Here is a 21,337-nt window from a genome sequence, read left to right as displayed (position 1 = left end):
GGCTCCCAGGTACTATGACTCTTTAATCTCAATAGTTCTTTTGTGCTCCCTCATTCACGAGGCCACCAGACATTCCCCTAGGTGCCTCTGATATTTTCCTTTCCTTCTCCATTTCCCCACCCACAAACCCAGTTCAGTGCCTCAAAACTATTCCTTGTTCTACGTTTGTAACTTCTTTCTCCAACAGTGGAGAAACTGGCTCTCATCATCTACAATATATTTATGAATTGGTTCAGTCCCATTATACAGATTAAGTAGTTTCACAACTGATAGTCATGCTCTAGAGTACATCATGTATAGAGGTTTTTTTTGTTGTTTTGTTTTGAGTTTTATGGTGTATAATTCAAATATTGTTTTACATGGTCACTTAGTTGTTTTATTCCTCATTCCTCTAAGGAATGGTTTTAGTTACCATCAATTTTGGGTTCCTCCTACATTCTAATTGGTATTTAATTAGTTATTTAGTTAGTTGGTTCTGAAATATTGCCATAATTAAAGGATTAGAACTATACAAGTTTTACTCAGAGAAAAATCTCTTCCTCCTTTTCACCCCATTCCCATCTCTCATTCTTGACACCTGTTCTTACCTACATTATGTGTGTTATTAATGTCATTAGTTTCTGGATTTTACTTCCAATATTTCTTTTTGAATAAATGGACAGATATAACACTCCCTTCTTTCTTACATTCCATACTGTCAATAATCTTTTGTATTTTGCCTTGGCACTTAATAATATCCTGTGACTCTTTTCTTTTTTTTTTCTTTTTAAAGATTTATTTATTTATTTTGGAGGGTTGCTGAGGGAGAGGGGGAGAGACCATCTCAAGCAGACTCCATGCTGAGCAAGGAGCTTGATGAGAGGCTCAGTCCCTCGACACTGAGATCATGACCTGAGACAGAATAAAGAGTTAGAGACTTAATTAACTGAGCCACCCAGGCACCCCCTATAACTCTTGTCATATTAATTCCTAGAGATTTTCCTTATTCTTTATTTTATAGCTGTGTAACATTTCATCATGTGGATGTACCATATTTTATTTAACCACCTCTCCTATGGATAGGTATTTTATAATTGCAAACAATGTATTAAATAATTATATGCATATATATTTAACATTGTTGGGAGGGCATATCTAGGACTAAGATTTTGATCTCCTGATGGCTGATTTAATTCTGTTTTAAATCAAATGATGCAACAGAATGTAATTAAGAATACTCTTCAAACTAAAAAAGGTAGTATACATATATACAACAAAATAATACTGTGTTAATATCATTATTTTCTTTCTCTAATCTAATTGTAACTGTTTTTGAGACATGCAGTTCAATTCAATAAAAATTTGTCTTCGGCTACTTAACCAGATGGTTATTCTTGAAAAATAAATGTGTTAAAATTCGACATTCGACACTTTCATTCACTGGCTTTTATTCAAAAATTAAATCTATTAGTTGTAAAACTTCTAGTCTTAAAAAAACCCACTATTATACTAAATTATTTTCTCCATTTTATTCTTGTAGAAACAAGAGACAGAATTCTAAACTGTCGCCCTAATTTGGTTCCTTCTGCACCCGAAGTGTGGATGTCACATAGGGTGGGAGCAGAAAAACAAGACTGCATGAGGTCAGGAGCCCTTTTCAGGTTGTCTGACAACTGTTAGAGGCTCAGGGGCTCCCTCCTTTCCTTCCTGGAGGAGTTACACTCAAATTCATCTTCCTTTGGAATTGGAATTGTGGGCCCTTAGGGCCCTCAGGCCTTCCCATCCTGAATAGCGAATATTTTGAGCTGTGAACAGGCTGCTCCACAGTCCACCTCTGATCCACCCCTGGGGCTGCCTCCAATGTGGGTTCTAGGAATCCCTAACGTAGCCCAAGGCTAGTTCACCAGGAGACTGACTTGAGATTTGGAGTCCAGAAACTAGAGAGTATTTTCCTTGTCTCTTCTTCCATCATGGCCTACAAAGACCTACTGTGAGACCACTGCCAGTTCCAACCCACACTCAGAAAATCGCTGGTGGGAACCTCCAAAGTTTGGGCAAAATGTTTGCTCTGGATTCTGCAATTTCAGCAGATTTAACCGGCAAATCTATACAGCAAGCATTTCAGGCACTGCCAAATGATTTACTTCTGATAGGGTTCCAAGTATGTGCCTCATCTACTAACCAATTATATCACTGGTAATAGATAAGGTGGAGTCTGATTTGTCAACAGTTTGGTAGGGACCATACTGTTTGGGTCATGACCAGTTCAGAGCTTTTGAATTTGTATCATAACCTCTTCCTCCATGGTCTCAGGAGACAAATAAAGCTTCAAACCTTATTGTTGAACCCAGCCTTCTAAAAATTATAATGTTAAAGTTGATTTTTTCTTTGAACTTAAGCAACCATAAGGAAAGCAAAATTTGCCAAAAACTTTCCAGGTGATGTTGTTCTAATGTTCTTACCTCCTCGATCTCGGGCAGCTAAACTTTGACCCCTTCTTAATGTAATGTCCAATTGGTACATTCCGGGATCAGCCAGGGGGACATCTGCATTACTGGTTCCAGCAGTATTTATTTTCTGAAAAACAAGAAATATTACAAAATATTAAATTTATTATCTCTTTCCTATTTCCTCCAGTGGGGGACCATATATAGTTTCTCTCAAACTGGAAGAATTAGTCAATAAAATGAATCATCTTGCATATTACCCAGTTCTCTGAAAGTTTTTAAATTCATGAAATTCTTTAGAGTCAAAATAAAAACACGGCACTTATAAGAATTCTTGTTTTAACTCAGATTCGAGATAACAAATATAATATGAAAAACATTCCCCATGGATAACCCCACATAATTCAACTAAGGAAGATACATAGGAATAGTGTCTGAAATAAAAATACAACCAGTGATGAATGGATGGAGAATAAAGGTATGCGAGAGCAGCTGATTTCCATACAAGTGAGCTGAAAATTAAAGTGATTTATTCAGGTAACTGTGTTGACTCATTTGTCTATGCAAAAGGGTCATACTGATGGATTACACACTACTATTTCAATCCCAGCATAAAATATGATGTAATTATACAGAAATAAATGTATCCAGCATTTCAACAGTATTTGTAAGAAATAAATACTCAGTGGGGCTAAATTTCTAGTGCTGCTTTCTGTAGAATTAGAGTGCACAAGCTATTTCTAGAACTAAAAACTTTTGCAAGGCTGCCCCTATAGAATATCTTTGTAACAGTATACGATTAATTTACAAGCATTAAGTTAAATAAATACTTGCAAGGAGAATAACTATACTAAAACAACACAAAAGAAACAGCAAAAATTGTATAGGTCATATTTTATACTCAATGCCACTTTGAATACAACAGGAAAACTGACTTTTCTTTACACATTTGACATGATTTTACATTCCTATAATTTTTCTTCCAATTCAAAAAGAAATATTCTTGGGGCACATGGGTAGCTCAGTGGGTTAAGCCTCTGCCTTCAGCTCAGGTCATGATTCCAGGGTCCTGGGATCCAGGCCGCATTGGGCTCTCTGCTCAGCAGGGAGCCTGCTTCCCCGCCGCCCCCCCCCCCCGCCCGCTGCCTGCTGTTCTGCCTACTTGTGATCTCTTTCCCTCTGTCAAATAAATAAATAAAATCTTAAAAAAAAAAAGAAATATTCTTTTGTTTTGGAATAATATGCATGGATAAAGTAAAAATATAGATGCCAGTCTGGCTCTTCTACAGTTCATATGAAATACAATTATAAAGCAAGGTTTTTTCCCCCGTGCTTCAAGACCAAGTAAGAAGCTTTCCTATAGGAGCAATTATCATTTAAAATAAGAAGCAGCACAACTTTGACGGATAACCCAAACTCCTCATTTCTCCTCTGGTAATAATAAAAAAGATTTCACTTCTCTTCATGATACCCCTGTTCCTATGTATGAAAGCACAGTGCCCGCAGTGGCTCCAGCTAGAAATCAATGAGTTCTACTTGACTTCCTCATTTCTCTCTCCACCAGGTGAAAAGTTGCCACATCCCATCCACTCCATTTCCACCTCCATTCCATCTCCCAATTGTCTTCTTCTTTTAAGTCCTATTACCCCTCATTTGGATCTGGCCTTGAGACAAGAGAGGAATAAAGGTGAGATGATAGTCTTACTCTCCCCTCAAACACTGGCTCGCCCCACCTCCTTGGCGTTACCAATTCTAACAATTTAGGGTATATCCTTCCATACTTTTGAAGGGCTTGTATAAACACTGATACCTGTAGGTTTATTTTTCTTTCAGTTTGCAGTTATTGTCTTTTAAAAATATAGTACTTGGGGCGCCTGGGTGGCTCAGTGGGTTAACCCTCTGCCTTAAGCTCAGGTCATGATCCTAGGGTCCTGGGATCGAGCCCCGCATGGGGCTCTTTGCTCAGCAGGAAGCCTGCTTCCCTGCTCTCTCTCTGACTGCCTCTCTGCCTACTTATGATCTCTATCTGTCAAGTAAATAAAATCTTAAAAAAGAGAGAGTACCAATATTTTGCCTATGATGTCACAAGTTATTGAATTTAAAAATGTCACAGGCACTTTGTTAATCAATATATTCAGACCTATCTAGTTTTTCGTTCAAGGTACCTCATTTTCCACATGTGAGGGTACCATAATTTCTTCAGTTATTGCTCTGTGGATGAACATGTGAACTGGTTTTGGTACTTGCCACTGTAAGGACTTCTTTTATTTCACTGACAGGATGAATTTTTCCAAAAAAATTTATATAGTTCACACTACTATTGTAAATATACAAGACATGTATTTCCCCATCCTAGTTAACACTGGATGTTACTAATTTTCAAGCTTGGAGGACAAAAACCCTTTAATATACATTTCCAGAATTATGGTAGGGTGTCTTATAACTAGTGTAAATGGCAAGAGTGACAACTGTTCACTGCACCACAGAGAAGATGCCAACCTGGGAAGATAGTGTTGGGTCCCCAATGTTAGGGACCCACCAAGCATCAAGAATCAAACCGACCATCAAACAGACTGGGCGGGGCCGCCCCTTACGGAGAGGACGAACCCTCCCTGCCTCACAGACTAACTTTTTATAGAACTTTTATAGAACAAAGGCCATGTGGTTGAGCCTGGCCATACACAGGAGGCCAATGAGATTGCAATACACAGAGAAAGCTGCACAATCATGCTGGGTCACACACAGGTGGCCAATTGAACTACAATTCACCCCATAGTAGACATTTGCACTAGGCTATCACCTTGGTGAGAACTGGCCCCCAAAAGGCCCCCAAAAGGCGGGGCCCACACTCCTTGGTAGCTAGGGAGACAGTATGCCCGCCCTACTGATTGGATGTCTCCACCTGACCGGACTCATCCCTGTATTCCCGCGGATATCTCTACCTGACCTGACCCACCCTTATATTTGGGCTTTGTTAGCTGGGACTTGTTTCCCGGACTTGCTTTAAATAAGTTCCCCTGGGTGGGGTGGGGGCAGGGTCAATTTAAGTTTTACTGCATAGACAACAAAATGGCTGTTCAACCGAGGTGGGGCCTCTCTGGCTAAATAGGCCCTTACAAGAGGAAGCCAACTGAGGTCTTCTAAACAACTTTTTGAAAAACAGTTTGAATGTGCGTCTAATAAGCAAAATTTAAATTAAAATCCAGAAAACATTTGTTAAACTCCAAGTATGTTCCAAACCTTTCATTAAATCTTGTATGTACATTATTTTGAAATAAACGAGCCCACGAGTAAATATTTACTGTAGATATATTTACCACTTTTTAAGAAATGGAATAAAATCTACAGGGAAAGAGACATTTTCTACTCACTCTACATCCTCCTCTAGTATTTTGATAGGTATTTTAAGGGCAGAAAAGTTTGAATGTTCAGTTGGCTGCATACTTGATAGTTTTCATTGTTCTATGCAGTGCCTCTTGAAGTTTAGAGTTAATAATTTATAGGTACCTGGTTAATATTTTAATATGTACATTATGTTATATGGCAAGGAAGGAATTTTCAAAGGTAATTTTAACTATATTAGGTTTTTCATTTTCATGGTTTTAGAATTTAACTCCCAGTTAAGAGATAGCTTCACCGGACTTATATTTACTGGCTTTTTAAAGCCTGAAAAATGTTTTTCTGTGAGTGTGTGTGTGAGTGTGTGCGTGTGTGTGTGTGTTTATGTGTGTGTGTGTGACATTTCCTTTATCCATTCATCCAATGACAAACATTTAATTTGTTTCTGTATCCTGGCTATTGTGAATAATGCTGTAATGAAGTTGGGAATGTAGATGTCTCTCCAAGATAATGATTTCATTTCCTCTGCATAAATACCTGCCCTCCCCCTCTTGTTCTCATGTCTTCCTTCCCAGTCTTCAGGGGTCATTTCATTAGCACTTATATCTTTCTTGTCCATTATCACATTCTATCTCAAATGTCATATTTGCCATTCTATATTGCAAATTTTTAAAATCAGGGAATAGAGTGTTAAAGAATCAAATTGGACACAAATTTTTGACAGAGGCAATGAAAATAGAAAGATGTCTTGAAGGACACATGATCTAGCTGAGTAGACACAGACATGGAGGTAAATAACAAAGTTGGGTTTCATATGCAGTTTGTTTCTTCTCTTTTTCTTTCGTTCTTTTTTTTTTCTTAAATTTTACTTATTTATTAGACAGACAGAGATCACAAGTAGGCAGAGCAGCAGGCAGAGAGGGAGAAGCAGGCTCCCTGCTGAGCAGGGAGCCGTATGTGGGGCTTGATCCCAGGACCCTGTGACCATGACCTAAGCCAAAGGCAGAGGCTTAACCCACTGAGCCAACCAGGTGCCCCATTGTTTCCTCTCTTTTTCTGTACTCAGGGATGGCATCTGGTCTGTTTTGGCACTTTCTGTCATGAGGAACTTAAGTATACCCTCAGAATATTTTTCTAATATATAGTGCTATAGGCTGCCATTACCAATTAGTCAAAATTGGCACTTATAATCAAACCCTGTCCAGTCAAGACCTTTAATTAAAGACAGACTGCCACAATGGAGTAATTAAGTCATTGGGAGAGGAGGAAAGAAAGACCAGTTATTATGTGAGAAGAATCTGAGGTGGCTTCAGAGAGAGGTTAATGGATCAGAGTGTGAAAATACGGGTAGGACTTTGACAAGTGAAGATTGGGAAGAAGAGAGGATGGAAAAATCAGCAGGAGCACATTGGTGAGTAGTCACCAGAGGGGGCATCAGTGGATAGTGTGAGAAAGGAAGTGTGAGGTGGAAAGGAAGACTCACATGCAGTGACACCAGGCTGAGGAGAGTTTCAATCCATGGTTGAAACCATCCCAGGTTTTGAAGAGAGAAGCAGTAAAACCAGGCCTTGTTTAACAAATATTTCTTGTCTACCTGCTCTGGCCTAAGTGCTTAGATTACAGAAATTAAAAAACAAAACAAACAAACAAAAAAAAAAACAGGCCTTTTCTTTCTGTAGGATAGAAGACAGAAGAGAAATCTTGTGGATATAGAAGATATTTAAAAGGTTTTATAATACTTGAGTTTAAGTCACAAGGGTCTGATCTGGTCAGTGGTACTGGAAATAAAAAGTGAATTTGAGATATTGAAGAGATTCAATCAACTAAATTTGTCAACTGACAAGATGTGGGAGATAGGGAAATGGATGGATGAGTCAGTCACACGGAAGGTCTAAGCTGAGGGCCTGGGAGAACAGTGGTGCCAAAAGTGTGAGAGGAGAAGCAAGCTCCAAGCCACCACAGTGGAAAATTCCAACACCTCCAACTCTCTAAAAGAAGAATGTCAAGAACTTAGGAAGACCTAGAAAGTCATCTCTCCTCAGGCTCAATGAAGTGGTTCCAAGAAGAAAACTGGCAGGCTGAGTACAGATACTAGAAATATAATTTTTTTATTATAGAGTATTTTCCTAAACATGTTTATTGAGTCCCCAAATGTTAACATGTATTAGGAAAGGTATATTTCAAGTGTTAGGTATATATACATCTCTAAAACAAACTTTGTCATTTTAAACACCTTTTTATTTTCAAATTTAATATTTATTTAGTGACTATTATGAGAACTTCAAATGGATCCTTCTCCTCCCTAAACTGTCATGCTCCACACTTAGTTGCTATGCGTAAACTACTTTATTGAGGTATGATTAATGTGTAAAAAGCTATGCACACTTAATATACAATTTGATGAGTTTGGGGTAAGTATACATCTGTGTAACCATCACCACCATCAAGACCTCTAGCATATCCAGCACCTCCCAAAGTTTCCTCCCACCTCCTTTATTCTTATTATCATTTTTTTTTGTTTGTTTGTGGTAAGAACACTTAATAAGAGATCCACTCTCAGAGAATTTTAAATATATGATATAGTATTGTTAGCCAAAGGCATTATGCTATATAGCAGATCTCCAAAATTTATTGATCCTGCATAACTGAAACTTTGTATCCTTTCACCACTACCTCCCCACTTTCCCCTCTCCTCTGCCCCTGGAAATCACCATTCTCTGCTTCTGTAAGTTTGACTATTTTAGATTCTATATGTAAGTGAAATCACACAGTATTTGTCTTTCTATGTTTGGCTTATTTCACTCAGCATAATGTTCTCCACGGCTATTTGTGTTGTCACAAATGGAAGATTTTCCTTTTTTTAAAAAGTGTGGTATTATTATTATTATTATTATTATTAGACAGAGAGAGATCACAAGTAGGCAAAGAGGCAGGTAGAGAGAGAGAGAGAGGAGGAGGAGGAAGCAGGCTCCCAGTGGAGCAGAGAGCCCGACGTAGGGCTCAATCCCAGGACCCTGGGACCATGACCTGAGCCAAAGGCAGAGGTTTTAACCCACTGAGCCACCCAGGCACCCCCCCCCCCTTTTTTTTTTAAGATGGAATGTTATTCTACTATATACAAACAATAAATTTCCTTTATCCATTCATCTATCAATGGGCATTTAGGTCGTTTCCATATTTTGTCTATGCTACAATAAACTTAAGAATGCAGGTAACTCTTCACAATCTTGACTTAAATTCCTTTGCACAAATTTCCAGAAGTGTGATTGCTGGGTCATATGGAACCACAAAAGACCCCAAATTACCAACACAATCTTGAGAAAGAACAAATCTGGAGGCAAGACATTTCCTGATTTCAAGCTTTACTACAAAGCTACAGTGATCAAAACAGTATGGTACTGGCATGAAAAGAGATACATGAACCAATGGAACAAAAGAAAAGGCCCAGAAAGAAACTCATACATCAGAGAAGAATCCCAAGGTCAGCTAATCTTCTGTAAAGGCACCAAGAACACAAACTGGGCAAGGATAGCCTCTTCAGTACATGGTGTTTTTAAAACCAGATATCCACATGCAAAAGAATGAAATTAATCCTTACCTTACACCACATATGAAAATCAGCTCAAAATGGAGTAAAGACTTAACTACAAGACCTGAAATTTTAAAATTCCCAGAAAAAAACATGGGAAAAATTTCCTCAGTATTGGTCTTGGCAATGAATTTTTGGATATGACACCAAAACCACAGGCAACAAAAGCAGAAATAGACCAGTAGGCCTACATCTAATTAAAAAGCTACTGCAGAGCAAAAGAAGCAATCAGAAAAATGAAGACAACCTATGAAATAAGAAAAATATTTATAAATCATATACCCAGTAAAGGATTATTATCCAGAGTATATGAAGAACTCATACAACTCAATAGCAAAAAAACACACAAACTGACTAAAAATTGGGCAAAGACCTGAATGGACATTTCTCCAAGGAAGACATACAAATGGTCAACAGATATTTGAAAAGGTGCTCAGCATCACTATCAGGAAAAGATAATCAAAACCACAATGAAATTTTACATTATGCCTTTTAGGATGGCTATTATTAAATAAAATAAAAGATAACAAACTGGTAGGAGTATGGAGAAGAGGGAATCCTTTTGCTCCTTCAGTGGGAGTGTAAAATAAATGCCTCGCTCAGAGTCTGAAATTCTGAGTTCTAACCACAGATGATTGGGAAAGTCTCTGTGACGATACTCAAAGTTTTGGGACTGAGGAAGCCAAAACACAGATGCCATGTTTGAAGTTGTAAATTCTGAGTGAAAGTCAGAACCTTATCAGGTCACTTATGGGAAAGTCAAAAAGAATGTGGAAGAGAGGGTCTCCGAGAATTTGAAAGTAAGTATTTGGAAGGATTTTGTCTAGAGCACCCACATCTTCTACTCCACCCAGCCACTATTTTTGCAGAAGTCCTTCCTCCATGTTCTTGGCTTGCTTGAAGCAGGGCAGCCACCTTCAATGGTGATGTCAAATTTACCAACATTTCTTTCCTTCCTTTAAACATATAATTGGTTTTCAACCTTGAGGGCTTTGGCTGAGCACCCAGCAACTCTCAGGTAGAATCCAGGCAGCAGTATTTTCTCTAACAGGTCCTCAGATAATTTCAATATGCAGCCTAGCCTGGCCCATTGTGCTAATTATAAAAGCAAGTCTTTGAAAAGGTTCATATACAAAGAATTTCCAGACTTTCAAAACATGAAACAATTATGAAACACATTGAGGGAATCAATCTGAGGGTTCATGTTACTTCAAGCTCTGCTGTTTGAGAGGCTTTTTTATCCAGGTGAAGAAAGCTTCCACCAGAAGATATAAGGATGCTGATGGAATGAAAGTTGAGAGTACCACCTTGCTTTTTTGAGATTTTTCATTATAGACAAAAAAATGGGGTTACTCTGTTAGCTGAGTTGGTTGATCATTACCATCAACAGGAAGTAAAGTATTGTAGCAGTGTACATACAGGGAGGAAGAAAAACATCTGCATTCTAGATTTTCTTGAATGCTCCTAGAACTGCCATGTGCTGTGGATTGCAGGTTGGCTCAGTTTTTCAGTAGGTGGTTCATACACTCAGGCCATGCTCAGTGCAGCTTTAACTTTGTCTCTCAACAGAACCCACTTAAAGTTAGAACTTCATGAAAGCTTTCACATTTTTAACTTTGCAAATTTAACAACCCTGTCAAGGATATCAAGAGGCATCATTGAGGATTTCTACTTAGTCATTACCAATTTCTACTTAGTCATCTCTCCTAGTTTCTATGACACTGAAGATATTTGTGCAGTGGAAATCTCCATCATACCAAAAATTTTTTAAACTGAATTCTCAAAAACAGAACTCAAAAACCACAGAAGTATTCTCAGTTCAGTGAAGCTCCCTGATTCATCTACCATGGCAACATTATGATTAGCTGGAGGTCAACTGAGTAAATGACTCCAGAAACTGAAACCACACAGAATGGGGAAAATCCATGGCCCCCAATGGGCATGCCCCACTAGGTATGTCAGTCGCAATGTATGTCTGACTAATCCCCAGCCTGCCCTGAAAGAGAGGCCCGTGCTAGATGTGAACTTAACTTCCTTGCCTCTTGTTCCTAGCTGATGAGATCTGTAGCTGGTTCTCTGAGCTAAGGGTAGACAGTGCCAGGCTAGTCATGATAGGTAGTTATTAACATAGGTGTTATTAGGCAAAAGGTGTATCAAGAGTCAAAGGTATATCAAGTTCAAAGAGAAGAGAAAATTAAAAGTGGCTGCTGAAGCCAAAGGGTCATGACAGGGAGACTGGAAAGGCCATGATGGTCCATGTATAGTCCCAAACCAAGAAAGGGGTGCTATAACTAAGCAGAAGTATGGGGTGGGAAAAGTACGTGCAGTAGAAAGTAGAATGCCACCTTGTAGCAGGGTGTATAACCAACTAACCAAAGTATGACAACAGCTGGGCAGGGAGTGATGTGATGTTATAGATCACGTGGCATGATGAGCACTGGGTGTTTGTTACATGTAACTGGTAAATTATTGAACAATACACTTGAAACTAATAATGTACTCTATGTTGGCTAATTAAATTTAAATTAAAATTTTTTTTAAAAAAGGAGAATAAGTATCTACGAGTTATTACTGTTGAAACCCTGGACTGGCTCTGGGACTTGAGTGGGAGCTGCTCTGGGCTCTGCGTTCTTGGATGGCTGTGGTCTCTGATCACCTTCTTACCTTCCTTGGCTTTGTATGAGACAGGTGAAGGAAACCTTTAACTCTTACAACACAATAGAGCAAGAAAAGAAAAGAGCAACAAGAATGAGCGAAAGAAGCACAGAAATGAGAAAGCAGTCAGGTAGCACGGGAAAACCATGAACACTCAGAATGCAGTAATATAGGAGAACGTAAGCTGCACAGAGAGGCTGCAGATAGACGGAAATCGCTCCATGCCTCGACTTCCTCTTCCCCCGTACTGTGCAGTGTTCACTGATGTTCACATACAGATGCCCCTAAGATGTTAGCTAGGCTCCCAGCCACAGGTCAAATAAGGTCAAGGCTCTGCAATTACAAAGTGAGGATAACATCAGGTTTTTATTAATATTTGTAGCAAGAACTGAGAGAAAGCCTTACGGTTAAGGTAATCATATAATTTATCATACAAATTGAGAGTCAAATTGAGTGCTCTTAATAATTACAGGCAAAACCAGGCATTAACAAAACCGTCTCAGAGGAAGAAGGACGCGTGTTACAGTACTTAACAAGTTAGCCACGGATTAACTAGAAAGACACACTAAGCTTCTTTCTGCTGATCATCTATCTGGTCACATCAAAGTTTTATGGCAGTTGGTTCTAGAACCGACTACACCCTAGGTTGAATTCTGGGATTTTGATTTTGCAGTAGCCCAAACCAAACGACATGGGCCTATAAATACTCGGGCCCACTAAATGGCAATATTTAACTGCTGCTGAAAACAGTACAAAATCCAGTACTCCAGAATGTCTCTTCTGGGACTCCCACAACACTGATTACTCACCCTTGACTTGTCTGCTAAATTGACTTTTGTGGAGCATCACTTCATTACCGCAGATAACTTTTCCCGCCCACGCCTACAGCATATAAAATAACTTCAGCCAGAGGAAAGCAGATGAAATTCTCTTTTCTCAATCTTTACATACACAGACCACTCCTTTTTGGAATCAGACCTTGGAACCAGCCTTCCCGCTAACCAGACACAGATTCTGATGATGAGGGGCAGGTGTGAGGTCAACTATTTCCCTTACTTATCCCCTCTGCACCTTTGTTTTCTCTTTAACATGGAGCAATATATACCTTACAAAGGGCTGTTTTGATGGTGGGATAAAATATGTAAAAGCACCTTGTTAAGTGTAAGAAATTATTTAACTAGAAGGGGCAGGAGTTGAGGAGAGCTATTCTAAAATGGAGGGAAGAATACAGGAGTCAAAAACACAAAGACCCGTACACAAGGCCCAATTATACTATTAACTCTGCTATGAGGCAGAGGAGAACTGTTTGGACCTCCAGGGACCTTATTTTCTTCTTTAAAAAGAAAAAAAAAAGCTTGTGAAAAGTAAAAGAAATAATGCAATTTTCAGTGTTTGTCTAGAATCAAGTAATTTACAAAAGTAAAGTAGGGTTGTTCTGCCTTTTAAAAATTATTATATATATTGTGTATACACCGCTGCTGGTGTTCATTGATGGCTAATCAGAGATTACAAAGTATGTCGTGCCTAAGGGTGCCTGGGTGGCTCAGTCTGTTAAGTGTCTGCCTTCAGCTTAGGTCATGATCCCTGGGTTCTGGGGTGGAGCCCCTTGTTGGGCTCCCCACTCAGTGGGGAGTCTGCTTCTCCCTCAGTCCCACCCTTACTCGTGTTTTCTCTTTCTCTCAAATAAATAAATAAAATCTTAAAAAAAAAAAAAAAGGCAAGTACATTAGGCTTACAGTGACTCTTCTGCTTTCAGTGCTATTATATTACTTGATGACTGTTATCTTCATTATTTCACCAAAATATTTGTTAGACCTGAGAGCATGATAGATTTTATGTGTTTAACCCTCCCAAACTTTCATCTTTTGGTGAGTTCCCAAGCACACTCTTTCTTCACCAGAGAAAATCAACCTGCAACAAAATGTGGAGCTACCAGCAAAGAAACCATCTCCAGGAAGAAAAAATTTGTCAGAAAAAGGCATCATGCACAATAAACTATTTATTTATTGATTTTTAATCTTCCTTGTAATGAATGCTTTTGCCAATAAGTATTTTAATAAATTAGACCAGCTCTATGACTTCCAAAATTTGAGCAATATGTGCAAGGAAAACATTTTGTTTCAGAGGATTTGAATTTCTGAGATTCCAACAAACTGAGAGACAGAAGCTTGTGTAACAGATGTTATGCTTGATGCTAAACATTTGGGAAAATACTTGTAGTGTTTCTATGTGCTCACATCTATAAAACTGGCAGTGCAGGGACCCAGAGCCACGTAGCTTTTATGATGAACAAAACTTCTTATAGACTTAAAAGCATTTCTCTACCTCTTTTGGGACAATCCTTCAGTTTTTACATTTTTTTCTCTGGAGCACAAACATTTTTTATTTGGGTTTCTTTTTGAGAACTCTTATTATTTCCCTCAAAGTTAACTCCATAAGACAACAAAGAATGAGTAATATTTTAGTGCTTCTATCAGGTGTTGATTTTGTGAGAAGAGCCTATCAATCCTTGTGGTAAAATTATACAGGAATCTTCCCAAAGAAAAATAAAACGCTCTAGGCAACATAAACTCTATTTTCTCTATTTCAACACTTGGTTTTCTTGGGAGAAAAGAAAGGAGATGGGGTTTCTCTGAATGGGAAATGAACACATTTTAGTGATTAATCTCCTGCCACACAGTGACCCAAACACCCAAAGTTGATCTCATCCTCACTCAGCATTTCCCTTCTTCACTCATCCCTTCCCTCCCCATCTCTCTTCCTCCCTCACTTTTTTTTTTTTTTTTTAATCTCCTACTGGATGCCCAGCACAGAATTAATGCTATGGAGAACATCAATGTTCGATTATAGTCTTTGTTTTCCAAGACTACCATTGGAACAGTTTTGCATGTAAAGCTTAAATGCTACCATGGAAAAATTAGACAAAGTGTTTCATGGCAAAAAAATGAGAAGTCCTCTTCTCCTCCAATCTACTTCTTTTCCCTTTTGCTCTGGAGGTGGGTTTGAGACATCGTTATGAAATGCCTAGCCACCTAAATTAAAAAACCTATACCTGGGGCACCTGGGTGGCTCAGTGGGTTAAAGCCTCTGCTTTCGGCTCAGGTCGTGATACCAGGGTCCTGGGATCGAGCCCCGCATCAGGCTCTCTGATCAGCAGGGAGCCTGCTTCCCCCTCTCTCTCTCTGCCTGCCTCTCTGCCTACTTGTGATCTCTGTCAAATAAATAAATAAAATCTTTAAAAAATAAAAAAACAACCTACACCTATTACTCCTGGGCCCCCAAGGGGCAACCATGCAATCCTACCCATTACCTCTAAAAAACGTTTCTTTGGTCAACCTTTTCCACCACTCCAGTCTATGTCTCATCGACTGCACAGGCCAACCTCCATGACTTCCTGCCTGCTCTCAGATTCCTGTTTCTTCTGTTCATGGAGTCATTTAAAATGATTCCTATGGAGCATTTTTAATCATATGGGCAACTGATTAAAAAAAAGTGGTGAGGTGGAAATTATGGCAAAAAACCTGCATACCGAATGATATTAATTAGGTTAAATATATCTATGCATTGAGAAAGGGAATATGACATGTTAATCAGGGCTATTCCAGCAGGAAATGAGATGAAAAGCAATTTTACTTTCTTCCTGTTTTTCAAAATTTTTCAAATTTTTCTACAAATGTATAGTATTATTCTAACAATTCAAGACTTAAAAATAATAGTTTTCTTCCCTCCCTACCCTTTGATTAACAGTATTAATCAAAGAATGGAGTTCTATAAATTTGCTTTGATTCAATAAATGCCTTTACATGAGGTAAAGCACATCCATGTGCCACTCCCATTTACATTTAAGATGAAACTCACGTATATTTTATCAATTTTAAACCATCTCGTGGCTGCAGGTGCTCCAGTGTGGTTGAAGCAGGATCTCCTATGCTCAGCTATGCAAATAGCAAGGTATTCCTCATAGGTAAGACCAAAGCACATGCATGGAGCTGCACTGGAGTCTGGCAAAAAGGGGTCCTCCATGAATACTGTGCTTTTATTTCATTATTTTCCGTCTTTGCAAACCCTGGCAGAAGAAGTTACTGGGAGTTTTCAAGCAACAAAATAAATAACATAGTACTGGAGTATAGCACGGAGTATAAAATAAATATCCATGATTCCATACTGACATAAACAAATGATTCGAGTAAATAATATGAATAAAGAAATAAATGTCTGGAGGGGCACCTGGGTGGTTCAGTCAGTTAAGTGTCTGCCTTTGGCTCAGGTTATGATCCCCAGGTCCTGGGATCGAGTCCCAAGTCCAGCTTCCTGACCAGCAGGGAATCTGCTTCTCCCTCTCCTTCTGCCCTTTCCCCAGCTTGTGCTCTGTGTTAAATAAATAAATAAAATATTTTTAAAAAGAAAGACAAATCTGTGGTGCAGAAGAATTCAAAACCATTTATGTAGATACTGCTCCTCAAGGAGTTTGACCATAACACCCCAGCTCTTAAATGTGGGCTGCATAGAGTGGCTTCCAAAGAGGAGAGGAAGGAGGAACCCGAAAAGCCTCAACCAGAGGATCAAGGTTAAGATTAATGTGGGAGAAGTCATGTTGATAGCATGTTCCTTTTGTATTCTGTGATGAGAAAGCACTTTACCTCTGTTGTTCTCTTCCCAAAACACACAATCTCTGCTTAACCATGAGAAAGACACCAGACAAACCCAAATTGAAGGATATTCTATAAAATATCTGACCAGTATGACCAAAACAATCAAGGTCATCAAAAATAAAGTCTGAAAAGTGCTCACAGCAATGAGGAGTCTAAGGAGACACGAAAACATTACAAAGGAAAGGTGGTATCCTGGATGAGATCCTTGAACAGAAAATGGGACTTAGGTGAAAACTAAGGGTCTGAATAAAGTGTGGACTTTAGTTAATATTAATGTATCAAGACTGGTTCATCTACTGGGACAAGTGGGCCCTACAAATGAACATAATATGCAAGCAGCAGGGGAAATTATGTGGGGGATATATGGGAGTCACCTGTTCTATGTTCATAACCTTTCTGTACATCTAAAAATACTCTAAAGTTTTAAAAAGTTTTTACACAGATAACTCTTTTGTGTAAAGAACCTAGTCTTTAGCAAGGAGCAAGCATTCTACTTTGGTTTTTGCTTAGTAAGTATAATGATACACTTCACAGAAGGCATGTCAGTGATAAATTAACCTAACCTGCCTCACCATTCCCTTTCCTTCCCACATTTCACAGATGAGAAAGCAGAATGAGGTGTAAAGGATACAGTCATATATTAGTTATGTCTAATCAAAGTAATTTTGGAATAGGAGTTTTATAACCATTTCAACTGCAGGTAACTAAGAAGTATGGTAACAGTGACCACACACTAGGTTAGAAGTCACAAAACTTGGGTTTTCTTCCTATCCCTCCATAAAACGAGCTTTACTATCTCAGCCAAATAACCACCCTCTTTGATGCTCAATTCCTCACTTGTAGAAAGAGGAGTTTTATCTACATTACTTTCACATCTTCTGCTCAATTGATCAACAGGAAAGAGAGTAGATTCTAGTTAGACTTTTTTTCTTTCAAATTTTGCTGAATCATCCAATAGCTTAGGTTCTCACCTTACAAAATTAGGATAAAAATAGCACCTACCTGAAAGAATTGTTGTGAAAGTTAAATAATCTCTGTGAAACAGTATCCTGTCTTTGTGCTCTTCAGAAGACAGTCTGATAACAGATAAGAACATAAACTAAATGGTATGAAAAAGAGATTAATATCTAGTTGAGACTTAAGGCACATTCACAAAGAAAGCACTTTAAAGGAGAAAAGTCTGAACAGTTGTAGAAAGTCATTTGTCAGGGATAAATATGGACATTTCTCAATTTTCACAGATTTTCAGAATCCTTTATCCATGAATAGAAATGCTCTCATCTGAGCACAATTTTGGGAGGAGAGTGTATTCACAAATATTCTTATAGTGGGTGAGAGAGCCATGAGCAGAGGTATAAAAAAAAAAAGTCAAGAAATAAAAAATACATTTCTATTTCTTTTGCAATATGCTTTTACACTTGATTGTGAGATTTCAAATTCTGAAATGTTACCACAGGACTATTAATTTTATTTACTTGGCACATAGTCTGTCATAGAGAAAGGCATTTTATGAGGGTTTTCCATACATAAATAAAATCTATTGGATTAATAAATGTTAAATTAGGATCTTCTATAAGTAAATAGTAGATCCTAGATATTATCAAGAGTTGACTGTAGTAGTGAAGTAAATACAATGAAAATAAATGCTTAAATTATTCAATTAACTGATATTCTTTAAGAATTCCAAAGACATTGCAAGAACAAAGTGAAAAACAGCTTAAGTGTTCTCAGTACTAATTGCAAAAAAGACATCTTCTAAACTGCCAAAATTTGAGTGATATCATATGAGTAGATAATGATGCTGGGTGTCTCTTAGAATTTTTGAAAACTTCCTCACAGTTTAGGATTAAATTAAAAATCCAAAATGGTCAAATATCTCTCAGTAATAGGTATTCAGTAAAGGGAAGCTTTGATATATTACAGAAATGCATACTATTCAACTTGGCAAGCAGCTGTGTGTGTGTGTGTGTGTGTGTGTGCACACGTGCACATGTGTGTTTCCTGAAATTACTCTGCTTCTAAAAGAAATTTTACAAGTTTTTTTGTTTGTTTGTTTTGTTGTTGTGGTGGTGGTTTTTTGTTTTTTGTGTTTGTTTGTTTGCTTGTTTTTGCATAAGTATTCCAGGAGCCCACCCAAGGGCACAGGTAACTTCCAGTTCCTGCCTGGGCACTGGATAGCCCTTTCTGTGGTGGCTGACAGCAGTGATCACAATGCTACCTGTACTGATTACCTTCCAAGCAAGGGTTTCTACTGTTCTCCTCCTACTAGTTCTCAATTTCCTCTTGGTAATCACTGTGGTTGTGGGATGCTAACTTGGTCTTCATCTCGAGGGTGGAGAATGTCACAAAGATTAGGCCCATCCAATGCCCCACCTGAAGGACTGGTTCAGGGTTAGGAGTGTGGCTGAACCTCTTCCATTCAGGGTAACTCTTTGGTCTTGGTTGAGAATGCGGGAATAGGCTCAGTCATTCCTCTGGGATGAGAATGAGGAAACATGTAGCTGGCTGTGGGAGTGTTAGCAGCCATGTTGGGCTCATGAGAGGAATTAGCCTAGGATGAAGATAATAATGGAGAAGGCTAGGCGGATAGGCAGAAATACACTAAATTCTCATGACGTGATTAAACCACTGAGTTAAACTCCAGATGTTCTAGTTATGTGAGCCAATAAATTCCCTTTATAATTGTAGTCTATTTGAGTTGTACTTTTTGTTACTTGCAACCTGAAGTATTTCAACTGATGACATAGCTAATACTGATGGAGCACAGACATTGTCTCATTTATCATGCACAAAAACCTAAGGCATAATTACTCTTATTACTCTAGAAATACAGTGTGGAACCTGAGGATTAGACAGGATGAATTATAAGCTTCTGCCAGAAAACACTAGAAGTAGGATTCAAACTCGCCCAATATCAAAACCCCATGCTCTCAGCCACTACGCAAATATCTCCTCCAGATTAAAAAGAAAAAAAAAATCAGAAAATGAACTAGACATCTGAAATTACATGGCAATTTTAACTGCTCGGGCCCCAATTATATAAGTTTTCTTAACTTAAAGTTCATGTCAAAAGGAAAGGGTGGGTTGTGGTTAAAGAAAAAGTACTTTAAATTTCTAATATCCAGGTTTTCTAAATCACAGACTCACAGTCTTTCTTATGGAAAAGATATTTTTCTCTGCCTTTTATTACCTTAAGCAATCTGTAGTGCATTTATTTGATTCTGATCAAACCTCTTGGGTGCCGTTAACTAGGCAAAATAGCTGAATACCACTATTTCAGGATAAAGTCCTTATTCCATGTATACACAACTCAGGTGCTTCTAATTAGTGAAGAGGATACAATCGCACATATTACCAGTTCATGTAGTATAGAAACCATATATAACTTTCTCCATCTAGAAGGTGAAGAAAAAAATCTTCAAAGAAGATTTTTCCAAAGAAGTAGGTGTAATTATAAATTTATTTTTAGATACCAAAGATGAAAATGCACTCCTTCATTTTACAGAAAAATGTTGCTCATTTCTTTAATCTCCTGAGTCTCCATGCCATCATCTGACTCTGTCCCATTCACTGTAGTTGAAAAGGCTACCTATGGGCACAGCATCTCACTTTCCACAGTTGCGAAAAGTCTAAAGACCTGAGGTATTAGTGAGGGTTCTGAATCTCACTGCCTCATCAACTGAGGTATTAGACCAGCTGCTTTTGCTGGTTCACTGAAGTACTTTGAGAAGTTCCCAGTTACCGATAATTGGCATACCTACGCTTATGTTCACTGTCAAGGACCTGTTTTCCAACGCTACTCAGAAAGACTGTTTATACCACCAAATCCAATAGGTATGAGGTCTATTTACAGAGCCAATAAACAAATCACTCAGTGTATTAGACAGGCACTGTACAAAGGGTATTTGGCAATTCAAGCTGCTTCTTATGGAACTATCAGTTCTGAACATTAAACAATTAGAAATGAAATCGCATGGCCAGAAAACAGTGGGAAGATTGAGAAATGTGCTGTCTACTTGGTGACATGGTTTATGGATGGTGATAGGTAAGCCAACACCAGAGTAATACCATCATACACCATCCTGTCGTTAGAGACAAACCAGAGCTTACACAACACAGTTGAGAGCGCTGCATGTAGAATTCCCAGTAATGTCTACATCAGGTGTCATTTCTTTAAAACATACCCACAGACATAAAAGTAAAAGTGAGAAGTAAAATCTTCCACTTCCCACCCAAACCCCTGCTTCTCCACCATGGTAACCACCATTAACATTTTCTTGAGCATTCGCCAAAAAGAAAAATTAGCACATAGTTTTTTAAAAAATACAGATATAAGAATGAATATATTGCATGCATTATTATGTACTTAAAAAAAGATTTTATTTATTTGTGAGAGAGAGAGAGCATGTACAAGCAGGGGGAGCAGCAGGCAGAGGGAGAAGCAGGCTCCCACTGAGCAGGGACCCTGATGTGGGACTTGATCTCAGGACCCTAGGATCATGACCTGAGCCAAAGGCAGACACTTAAACAAATGAGCCACCCAGGTGTCCCTTATGTATTTTTTTTCATATAGTAATATTTTGACATCTTTTGATGTCAGAACATTTATTTATTTTTTTTATAATGATTTTATTTACTTATTGGAGAGAAAGGGAGAGAGCACAAGAAGGGAGTGG

General features: G+C 38.4%; 1 protein-coding gene across 15 annotated transcripts in view; it reads right to left on the bottom strand.

Annotated features, from left to right (window-relative positions):
- MCTP1 (multiple C2 and transmembrane domain containing 1) overlaps positions 1–21,337 on the bottom strand; it is a gene marked incomplete at its 3' end in the record, with an annotated part of 521,765 nt that overhangs the window by 288,091 nt on the left and 212,337 nt on the right. For all 15 annotated transcript variants that reach the window (XM_082723856.1, XM_082723868.1, XM_082723870.1 and 12 more), the window contains exon 2: positions 2,442–2,556. In XM_082723856.1, the coding sequence (XP_082579982.1) occupies positions 2,442–2,556 (115 nt within the window). The remainder of the gene's footprint in view (positions 1–2,441; positions 2,557–21,337) is intronic.

This window comes from Mustela nivalis, assembly GCF_964662115.1.
Source record: "Mustela nivalis genome assembly, chromosome: 3".
NCBI classification, from domain to species: Eukaryota; Metazoa; Chordata; class Mammalia; order Carnivora; family Mustelidae; genus Mustela; species Mustela nivalis.
Note: the sequence above shows the minus strand (reverse complement) of the source record. Positions and strands in the feature narration are given on the sequence as shown.